Source organism: Vidua macroura, chromosome 3, assembly GCF_024509145.1.
Source record: "Vidua macroura isolate BioBank_ID:100142 chromosome 3, ASM2450914v1, whole genome shotgun sequence".
NCBI classification, from domain to species: Eukaryota; Metazoa; Chordata; class Aves; order Passeriformes; family Viduidae; genus Vidua; species Vidua macroura.
The window spans coordinates 600,230-611,358 of record NC_071573.1 but is presented as its reverse complement, the minus strand read 5'-3'; the positions used below and the strand labels follow the sequence as shown (position 1 = coordinate 611,358).

Sequence of the window (11,129 nt, the reverse complement as noted above, 5' to 3'; positions counted from 1 at the left end):
CTAGGACTGCTGGGAAGGTTTCTCCATTAGCGCCTTGTCTCTCTCTTCAAGGAGCTGCTTTGTCAGGGCAATCTGCTCTTCTAACAGGCGAACGTTCTCCTTTTTCTGATTCTGACGCTCAAGATCTCTGAGGACGCCACTTCGCAGCCTCTGGAAACACAAAGGACAGGGTTTATCACAGGTGTATCGCAGCCCGGGGGTCGCTGACCGGGACCAAGCCCGCCCAGGCTGCGCCCCTCCGGCAGGGCTGCTCCGTCCGCTGCCTCGGCAGGCTCTGGCATCCTCGGGAGCCAGTATCCACCATCACCGCACCGAGTGCTTTATTTGCGCTCGCTCCAGACGCCTGGGTTTACTAAGCGACAAAGCTTAGTAAATAAAAGCAAATAAAAGCAAATAAAAGCTAGGAGCCTGTCATTCCCGTGCCATGCAGCGCGGATGTGATCCAAAAAATCCTGTCATCTCTGAGCTAAATCTTTACCAAATCAGAATAAGCTCCTCAAAACTTCCCTGCTTGGAGGCAATTTTGTGACAAATTGGAAACTACTTCAAGAAAAACTGGCATGTGGCTTCTTTCTGCTCATGTCTTAATCTTAAAAAAATACCCACAGCCTGCTTATGCCAAACTCTTGAAAAAGCAAGGCACTTGCTTCACAAATATCCCCTTTACCTAAAATGTTCGTTATATACCATGTAAATATATAACACATATATAAATAAATGCATAACGTGCAACACAACACCAGCAGCTTTCAACCCCTCAATGGGTGTAAAAAGCCCTAAGAAAATCCCAGCTGCTTCCTCTATATGCTTCTCTCTCTCTTACCTAGACAATTTTACTCACATTGATACTTGGATAATTAGGTGAAAGGTCAATAATTTATTTAACCCATTTGAATGATGCCAAAATGCTCCTGCAAATAATTCATTTGAAAGCTGACCCTGAAGTCACTTGAGAGGATGCTTATGACTATTATTTGTCAAGGTATCACAGGGTTTTATTCCTCACCTAGCATGCCAATGACTGCACTCTTCAAATGCAATAGTTTCTCCTGTCAAGATCGAAACAGAAATGTTTAAAGAAATAATTTTATCTTGTTAAGAAAATGCATAGACACATATGTCACCCAATAATCAAAACTCTTTTTTTTAATTAGTAATCTAATAAAACCAGTTCCTTCCCACCAGCTTCCACCAACTGAACTCAGGCTACGAATTACTGTAATTACTGATTACTAGGAATCAGTAATTTGAAACTGAACACAAAGTTCATAAACTCTTTATTACATTACTATTAGTTAATAGCAATAAAGATGTGGGGAGATGCAAGGTAATCCTTCACAAAACCCTGCCATCTTTCAGATGGTCGATGTATTTGAAAATGCACACTTTGCAAAAGACACCTTTAGAATTTGAGTGTCACAGGTGACAAAGACCTATGACAAAGTTCATCTCCTCATCTTCCTCAGTTCTTGGAAGTTAGCCCTGCTTGTCTTCTGCAGGCATGAAAAGCATGTGCAAGCTCAAATCACTCTGGGCCTGGCACATCAATTTACAAAAGTCAAACGTTTATTAATCTGCATAAAGATAAACTTGAAATAATCTCTACACCGGGAGTGTAAAACATCCAAATTATTTATTTCCATTATGTTATCTAAATAACTGGATCTGTTGAACATGAAGCCAAACAACTACTGATTGACTTGGCCATGAGGAATTATAAAAATAAAATCTCCAATTTAATTTACAAAACATAAGCTTTGAGCCTTGGCCCTTCTGAATAGGTATTAGCCAAGGATTTGGGTCAAAAAGATCCATGAAGTTTAGGTGTCCCACTGAAGCACCCAAGGGTGATGTTTACTCTGCAGCACCTGTTCAAAGTGCAGCTGCCATTAATTGCAGCTGTAGTTCACTTTAGGAGCCTTTAGCAGCTCCTCCTGCCAGATCCTCAGTGCCTCAAGGCAGGCACACTGAATTAGAGAGCAGCCAGCTACGAAAATGTGATGTGATCTACCTAAAATGTTAGGTGATCTACCCAGAGCATCCATCAGCTCTGGCAAGTGCGGAGCCATTGCTGGTGGCCACTCCAGATCCCAACTATCCTCTCCTTGCCTGTGCCATCCAGTGTTCTCCAACTCCTGCTCACACAAACCTGCCTCTTTCCTTACCCACACCAGTCTCATCCTCCAAATTCCATCCCTCTCAAGCACTGACAGAGACAATCTCTTCAGGGGAAGAAAATATAATCCTCTAATTACAGAATGTATCATAAAGCCCCAGCAAGAGCCAGCTGAGCTGGGCTAGGGATGGGGAAGTTGAACCCTGGTGTTCTGTAACTCCTGACTGCCTCAGTGCCATTTGACACAGGCTGTTTCTGCGTGCATTTTCCAGATTTTTTTTTGCATGTAAGTGGAGAAGGATCAGATGTGTGCCCTCACAGAACCCTGGGCTCATCAGCAGGGTCCAAACCAGCACACCCACTGCCCACACAGCACAGCTTTACACAACCACACAGCTTTTAGTCCCGGGCAGGACTGCTCTGCTTTAGGACTCACCATGGTCATACCTGACACCTTTTGGCTGTGGGCTCTCTGGCACACAGGCTGCCTGCCAGGAATTCCCTGATTTTTGTAAATATAGCACAGAGAACCGCCCTGCTCAAATTACCACGTGGTGCTTCTGACAGCTTGCGCTGCGCCTGCCCTGGCAGAACAAGAGGGGAGCAGGGGCACTATAGATAAAATACACCTAACAGGGGCACGGCACAGCACAGCTCGGGGCTGCCTGTCCTCCAGCAGCCTGCGCTTGTGGGGCTGAGGAAAAACAGGGCACGCCAGTGGGACAGCAAGCCGGACAGGGGAGAGCCCTGGGAACACTGCCAGGGGCACGGCCTTGGCAGGAGGCTGCAGGATCACATCCCCCCTGCCCTGCACGCCGGCTGCTGCGGAGGGAGGCAGCGCCTCCAGCGAGCCTCACCTGAGCTCCTCGCTGCTGTGTGCCCCCGAGGGGAAACGCACAGGACAGCACTGCGGAGCTGGCAGAGCTAGCAGAGCTAACAGCACAGGCACCGAGGCAGCAAAACGCGGGGAAGGGCTGGCCTGTGGAGACAGCGCCAGCGGGGCAGCGCAGCCGGGGGCAGTGCCAGTGGGACAGCGCTGGGCAGGGGCAGCACAGCCAGGGCAGTGCCAGCGGGACAGCGCTGGGCAGGGGCAGCACAGCCAGGGCAGTGCCAGCGGGACAGCGCTGGGCAGGGGCAGCACAGCCAGGGCAGTGCCAGCGGGACAGCGCTGGGCAGGGGCAGCACAGCCAGGGCAGTGCCAGCGGGACAGCGCTGGGCAGGGGCAGCACAGCCGGGGCAGTGCCAGCGGGACAGCGCTGGGCAGAGCAAGCGCCGGCCTCGGGAGCCGGGCTGGGCACACACAGTGCCCACAGAGCTGGGGCACGGCTTAGGCAACAAGGAGCTGAAGGGAGGGATGGAGGGATGGATGGGGAATGGATGGATGGATGGATGGATGGATGGATGGATGGATGGATGGATGGATGATGGATGGATCCATGGATCCATGGATGAATGATAGATGGATGGATGATGGATGGATGGAGGGATGAATGATGGATGGATGGATGGATGGATGGATGGATGGATGGATCCATGGATGGATCCATGGATGGATGATGGAGGGAGGGATGGATGGATGATGGATGGGGAATGGAGGGAGGGATGGATGGATGGATGGATGGATGGATGGATGGATGGATGGATCCATGGATGGATCCATGGATGGATGATGGAGGGAGGGATGGATGGATGATGGATGGGGAATGGAGGGAGGGATGGATGGATGGATGGATGGATGGATGGATGGATGGATGGATGGATGGATGGATGGATGGATCCATGGATGGATCCATGGATGGATGATGGAGGGAGGGATGGATGGATGATGGATGGGGAATGGAGGGAGGGATGGATGGATGGATGGATGGATGGATGGATGGATGGATGGATGGATGGATGGATGATGGATGGATGATGGATGGATGAAGGGATGGATGGATGGAGGGATGGACAGAGGGGGGGATGGAGCAGGGACACGTGTGCTCAGGGGCGGGGCCCGGCGGTGGGCGGGGCTCCGCGCTGAGCCCGCAGGTGGGGGCGGGGCCTGCGCGCTGGGGGCGGGGCCGCAGCGAAGGCCGGGGCAGGGCCCCGCTGGCCGGCTCCCCCCCGCGGCCCGCGGCGCGCACTCACCTCCAGCTCCCGGCGCTGCTGGACGTGCACGGCCGCCACGATGGCGGCGGAGAGCAGCGCGGACACGGCCAGCGCCAGGCGGGAGCCCCGCGACATGGCCGGCGGGGGAAGCGCCGGGCGGGCGCGGCGCGGCGTGAGGCGGCGCGCCCCGCCCCCCAACGAGCGCCGAGCGCACCGAGCCAGGCCCGGGCAGCCGAGCGCCGATGCGGGGCGGGGCGCAGCGCCGGGAGGCGGGAGCGGGAAACGGTTCCGGGAATGAGGATCCCTGGGGATGGAGATCCCTGGGGATGGAGATGGAGATCCCTGGGGATCCCTGGGGATCCCTGGGAATGGAGATCCCTGGAGATCCCTGGGGATGGAGATCCCTGGGGATCCCTGGGGATGGAGATCCCTGGGAATGGAGATGGAGATCCCTGGGGATCCCTGGGGATCCCTGGGAATGGAGATCCCTGGAGATCCCTGGGGATGGAGATCCCTGGGGATCCCTGGGGATGGAGATCCCTGGGAATGGAGATGGAGATCCCTGGGGATCCCTGGGGATCCCTGGGAATGGAGATCCCTGGAGATCCCTGGGGATGGAGATCCCTGGGGATCCCTGGGGATGGAGATCCCTGGGGACGGAGATCCCTGGGGATCCCTGGGGATGGAGATCCCTGGGAATGGAGATGGAGATCCCTGGGGATGGAGATCCCTGGGAATGGAGATGGAGATCCCTGGGGATGGAGATCCCTGGGGATGGAGATGGAAATCCCTGGAGATGCTGCTCCCTGGGGATGGAGATCCCCGGGGTTGGAGATCTCTGGGGATGGAGCTCCCTGGGTTTGGGGATGCTGCTCCCTGGGTTTGGGGATGCTGCTCCCTGGGTTTTCGGGATGCCGCTCCCTGGGGATGGAGATCCCCAGGGTTGGAGATCTTTGGGGATGCCGCTCCCTGGGGATGGAGATCCCCGGGGTTGGAGATCTCGTTTGGGGATGCTGCTCCCTGGGGATGGAGATGCCACTCCCTGGGGATGGAGATCCCCAGGGTTGGAGATCTTTGGGGATGCCGCTCCCTGGGTTTGGAGATGCCGCTCCCTGGGTTTGGGGATGCTGCTCCCTGGGTTTGGGGATGCCGCTCGGGGCCGGGCACTCGCGCCCTGCTGGCCAGAAGCTCTGCCTTGGGCTGTTAAAAACCTAGAAGCGGGCCTGCGTTCCCTCGGCGCCGCTGGGATTGGGTGCCCAGCTGTGCCGGCTCTCCCGGGGCTGTTCCCTGGAGGGGATGCTCGCTGGAGCTTCCTGCCGGCCAGCGCCAACCAGGGGAGGTTTCTTGTGCGTGCAAGAAACATTTCTGGTTTTGTCGAGTGAAGACCTCGCCCAGAAATCCCCAATTGCGTGAGAGAAGCAGCTGGAGAAGGCTGCTCTTCAATTGTGTGGTTTCTTCTCATTGTTCAGTGTGTGGCCTCATGTTTGCCGGTTTTTCGTGCTCTGAAGACAGAATTACTCCATCCCCAGCCCTGTCTGCAGTGGAACAGGGAAACCAAGCACACGTCAGGCTGATCCCTCCTCATCATAATCTTCTCCATCTCTCTGCTGGACGAACGTGATTAAAATAAACAGTGAAATTAGCGGGGATGACGACGTTTCAGTGGAGTCCAGTGGCTGTGCTCCGCTGGCGTGCTCACTGCCTTTAGGCTCTGTGCCTGAGTAAGGGGTCCAAGGCCCCCGGCGTGCCGAGAGCGGGGTCGAGCCCAGGGCCGGGGGTGGGAGCCAGCACAGAGCCCTTGGCCCTGGGGAAGGGTGCAGCTCGCCCAGGGCCTCCAGCCGAGGCTGTCACTAGTCCCTGGAGGGGCTGAAAGCCCCGGGCAGCAGGCGGCGTTCGGGCTGGCTTTCAGCATCTCGGTTTCTGCCCGGTGGCCCAGGTGTTCCTGCCCTCCTCCCTTTCTCCCGAGGGCTGGGGCTGGCCAAGGGGCTCGGCTCCCTGCTGTGGCCCTGCTCCTCTGCTCTGCCCCCTCCCCGTGCTCTGCCGTGAGAGGGGGCCTCCTCCAAGCCCACATTGGCAGCTGGTCTGGTTTCAAAGCTCGCAGCGGCCACGATGTGGAAAAGCCCATTTGGAAAAGCCCATTTTCCTTTCTGGGAGCCCGGCTGCAGGGCAGGGAAGTGGTGTGATGTGTGATGGAGGTGGGAGGGCAGGAGTGCCCAGAGGGGATGTGCACGAATGGAGGATGTTTTCCTGCTGGGGAAAACCTTCCCAGCTGCTGGTGGGCAGAAGGACACGAGAGATTTCAGATTTTCAGCCTGGTGGCTGTGTCCATGAGACTCCCAAACAGAGAGGCAGAGGATGGGCTTCAGCTGAGGGCGAGGTGGACCAGGAGGGTTTCTCTGCTGGTGAAACCTGTGCTCTGCCCAGAGCTTTGGTCCCTCTTTCCTGCCCGGTTCCTCCTTTGCTCACGGCAGTGGGGCCGAGCGCCAGGCGGGAAAGGGTTGGGTCACTCCTGAACCAGACCGGGAAGCTCAAGGCCATTTTTCCCCTGGGCAAACAGCTCAGATCAGGATCATGATCTCGGATAACATCTGCGGTCCATCCTTAGGGGTCATTTTTATCCTGGATTTCAAAGAAAATTCAGCTCGTGCAACCCCTGAGTGCCTCATCCAGCCTCCACGCTCTTTCACGGGCATTTGGCACCCTCTTTGATAAGGCTGCACTGCAGGCCCTGCCTCAGTAAGACTTCCACGTTAATTTCCCTGTTCCAGCCGTTCTGATGGATGAGGAGGAGCTCTGGCTGGGCTTTGGGTCATGGGTTGTCACTTTAGGTGGCATCCTGTGAAGAGAAGGGGTGGCAGTGTCAGCTCGAGCCTGTATTAGCCACCAGAGAATCCAGGAAACTGGCTGCTCGCCTGTAGCTTGCCTTAGTGGCAAAAGAAAAAGGATTGAAGCCTAAGGAAACCCTGCAAGATATGGAAGGGGAGGGAGAAAAGTTCGAGCACAGCCCATTTCCAGCTTTGGTCCTGAATCACAGCCCCCTCCTGCTCCGTTCGTCCTGCGCAGTGTGAGGAACCGACCTCTCTTATCAAACTGCAACCTAACAAAAAATAATAACGCCCATTTCCAAAACCACCCTGGAGGTGTGTTTTCAGAAAGCTTTCTTGGTTTCCCCCCGGCGTTCTGGTGAGCTGCTGCCTGTCCTTCCCTCTTTGCAGAGGCAACTCAGTGTGTGTGTGAGTGTGTCAGTGTGTGTGTGTGTGTCAGTGTGTGTGTGAGTGTGAGTGTGTGTCAATGTGTGTGTCAGTATGAGTGTCAGTGTGTGTGCTCACACGGGGGCTTTGCACACACGCAGAGCTCTCCACTGCGCCGCAGGGGCTCGGCTGCCTCGGTGGCAGAGAGGACAAAGCCGCAGCCCAGCCCAGCCTGAGCCCAGCCCAGCCCAGCCCAGCCCAGCCCAGCCCAGCCCGGCCCAGCCCGAGCCCAGCCCAGCCCAGCCCAGCCCGGCCCAGCCCGAGCCCAGCCCAGCCCAGCCCAGCCCGAGCCCAGCCCAGCCCAGCTCAGCCCGGCCCAGCCCGAGCCCAGCCCAGCTCAGCTCAGCTCAGCCCAGCCCGGCCCAGCCCGGCCCAGCCCAGCCCAGCCCAGCCCAGCCCAGCCCAGCCCAGCCCGGCCCAGCCCAGCCCAGCTCAGCTCAGCTCAGCTCAGCTCAGCCCAGCCCAGCCCAGCCCAGCTCAGCCCAGCCCAGCCCAGCTCAGCCCAGCCCAGCTCAGCTCAGCCCAGCTCAGCCCAGCCCAGCCCAGCTCAGCCCAGCTCAGCTCAGCTCAGCTCAGCTCAGCTCAGCCCAGCCCAGCCCAGCCCAGCTCAGCCCAGCCCAGCCCAGCTCAGCCCAGCCCAGCTCAGCTCAGCCCAGCCCAGCTCAGCTCAGCTCAGCTCAGCTCAGCCCAGCCCAGCCCGGCCCAGCCCAGCCCGGCCCAGCCCAGCTCAGCTCAGCTCAGCCCAGCCCGGCCCAGCCCAGTCTCCGTTTGCCCGTGCAGCCCAGCGTGGCTGCCGAGCGTGCCTTGGGTGCCTCGCGGCTTTGCCAAGGTCCCGGGGCAGGGGCAGAGCTGAGGAGGGGAGCAGGCTGTGCCTGCTGCTCTTAGCATTGATTTTCTCCTTATGGCAGCGCTAATTATAGCAGCGAAAAGAGCTAATTGCTGTGTTGCAGGCACTTTTATCTCGCCGTGATGCCTTTTCCCTTCCAAGGAACGGAATCGTTCCCGTCCCTCCGCAAGAGGGACGGGGCTGCCTGTGGCGCTGTAGGCGCTGCTGGTGCAGGGGCAGCCGCCCTGGCCCTGCAGGAAATGTTTCCGTAGGATTCGCTGGCAGGGTCGTCTTGTTGGTGTTCAGAAGTGCATTATGCACAGGAAAAAATTGTAACGTGTAACCTTTTGTGTCCCTCCTCTGTAATTCAGAGGGGTGACTGAAGGCTTCTCTGTGCACAGAAACTCCAAAAATAGTTTTAATTCATTAAGTGTGTGTATTAAAAATGCTTTATTTTGACCAGGTCAGCCTCCTTTCCAGGCAGGTGGAGGTGTGCCTGGCTTGGGTGAGTTTTATTTTTTGATGGGCATGAATGAAGTGAAAGCCCCTGGAACTCATCCTCTCAGCACTTGTGCAGAAAAAGCTCCCTGAACCTGTCCTCGCCAACAATTTGGATGAGTTTTGTTGCTCCTCCCATTCAGACAAGCCCCAGGGCCCTCTGATAGTTCTTCCCAGGGAGCTGGAGGGAAGCAAATCTGATTGTCCTGAGATTTGAATGATGGAGTAAAGATAAACTGGGGGTGAAGATGACAGGATTCAGAGCAAGGAGCACTGAAACTTTCCTTCCATTTGCAGGGCAGCCTGTGAAACAGTTACTTTGGATTTTAAATTCCCCGTGCACTTCCTGCTTCCAGCCGAGAGGGCAGGAGCTCCGGGCGGCCGCTACTGCAGCCTTGCTGGTTTTATAGCCGGGCTTGTGCGATCGCACAGTCCCGGGGACACCGGCGGCTCACCTCCAGCCGAATCAGCTGAGGCATGGGGCTGCCACAGGCACCAACACCTCAGACTGGCCCGGCCAGGGGGGCAGAGGGGCCCCAGACACCCCACGCTCCTTCCCTGGCGTCACCAGCACGGGGGAGGGAGGAGAGGGTCTGGATGCCGCCGCCCCACCATATCCCTGCTTTCCGCAGGGCTGGTCCCTGCCCAGTGCAGAGGGTACCCAGCCCAGGGAGTGCAGAGGGTACCCGGCCCAGGGAGTGCAGAGGGTACCCGGCCCAGTGCAGAGGGTACCCAGCCCAGTGCAGAGGGTACCCAGCTGGGGAGTGCAGAGGGTACCCGGCCCAGTGCAGAGGGTACCCAGCCGGGGAGTGCAGAGGGTACCCGGCCCAGTGCAGAGGGTACCCAGCTGGGGAGTGCAGAGGGTACCCAGCCCAGTGCAGAGGGTACCCGGCCCAGGGAGTGCAGAGGGTACCCAGCTGGGGAGTGCAGAGGGTACCCGGCCCAGTGCAGAGGGTACCCGGCCCAGTGCAGAGGGTACCCGGCCCAGGGAGTGCAGAGGGTACCCGGCCCAGTGCAGAGGGTACCCGGCCCAGGGAGTGCAGAGGGTACCCGGCCCAGTGCAGAGGGTACCCAGCCCAGTGCAGAGGGTACCCAGCTGGGGAGTGCAGAGGGTACCCGGCCCAGTGCAGAGGGTACCCAGCCGGGGAGTGCAGAGGGTACCCGGCCCAGTGCAGAGGGTACCCAGCTGGGGAGTGCAGAGGGTACCCAGCCCAGGGAGTGCAGAGGGTACCCGGCCCAGTGCAGAGGGTACCCGGCCCAGGGAGTGCAGAGGGTACCCAGCCCAGGGAGTGCAGAGGGTACCCGGCCCAGGGAGTGCAGAGGGTACCCAGCCCAGGGAGTGCAGAGGGTACCCGGCCCAGGGAGTGCAGAGGGTACCCAGCCGGGGAGTGCAGAGGGTACCCAGCCCAGGGAGTGCAGAGGGTACCCGGCCCGGGGAGTGCAGAGGGTACCCGGCCCAGGGAGTGCAGCCTGGCTCCCTCCTGCCGCTGCCTCCCCGGAGAGGGGCACGAATCGCAGGCAGAGGCCAAAGTCTGCCTGCTGTGCAGCACGGAGAGGGTGTAATCCCAGCACGTAATAATTATATTGGTGGCAATTGCACAGACCCTTGCCCGCGGCCGAGAACTGAGGGCAGGGGTGCTTGCCGGCTTAGGGCTGGGCTCTTCCTCTCCTGGAAATCATTGTAAAAGGCGCTGGGAGATCAAAACCCTTGTGCACGGAGCCCCGAAGTGTAGGCAGGGTAATTCTGCAGTCACGCTGCAGCAAGACAGGGAGGTGTGGGGGTCCTGGCCCCCAAAGCAGGGTGAGCTGCGCCCCCAGCTCACACCCTCCCGGGGCTCTCCCGTGGGCAGGGGCGATTCCTGGGCCGCAGCCATGAAGGCAGCGGGGAGAGGAGGGCACATCTGGGTGTGTGTGGAGGGGCCAGAGGCACCCGTGGGTGCTGCAGCCAGCCCTGAGCCCCCTCAGCAGTTGAACCAGAGCTGTAAGGAAGGGGGCAGAGCACCCGTGCGCTCCCGAGGCCATCCCACGGGCACTGGGTGTGTGTGTGCCGGCGTTTCGCTCGGCGTTTCGCTCGTCCTGGGCGTGTTGGAGCACATGCTGTGCTGTAGCACGGGCGGCACAGGCAGGGACTCTCCAGCAGCAGCGCTGGTCCCCGCTGGAAGCAGCCCTGCCCTGCACGCGTGGCGCCAGGACGAGGAGCAGCAAAGGTGCATCTCTGACAAGGCAGTGCCTGACACGGGGCTCGGGACATCCTGTCCTGTGCCCTGGCCCTGCCTGGAACCGTTCTGTGCCCAGGCTGGCATCACCACTGCCCGTGGCCAAGGCTCTCCTGGTGGAACTTCCTTGT

The 11,129-nt window shown here is 58.5% G+C and overlaps 1 protein-coding gene across 1 annotated transcript; it reads right to left on the bottom strand.

Moving 5' to 3' along the window:
* LOC128805294 (protein PET117 homolog, mitochondrial) lies at positions 1 to 4,386 on the bottom strand. The gene is made up of 2 exons (XM_053973876.1): positions 4,247 to 4,386; positions 1 to 150 (listed from the first exon to the last, which is right to left on the bottom strand). Exons 1-2 carry the CDS (start codon positions 4,340 to 4,342, stop codon positions 1 to 3), a joined length of 246 nt encoding a protein of 81 aa, XP_053829851.1. The 5' UTR covers positions 4,343 to 4,386.
* Positions 4,387 to 11,129: the final 6,743 nt, after the last annotated feature.

Coding starts and splice junctions, on each gene's coding strand:
- LOC128805294 (XM_053973876.1), bottom strand. CDS start 4,342: ATGTCGCGGGGCTCCCGCCTGGCGCTGGCCGTGTCCGCGCTGCTCTCC. Junction 151..4,246: donor AGCAGCGCCGGGAGCTGGAG/GTGAGTGCGCGC, acceptor TTGTGTTTCCAG/AGGCTGCGAAGTGGCGTCCT.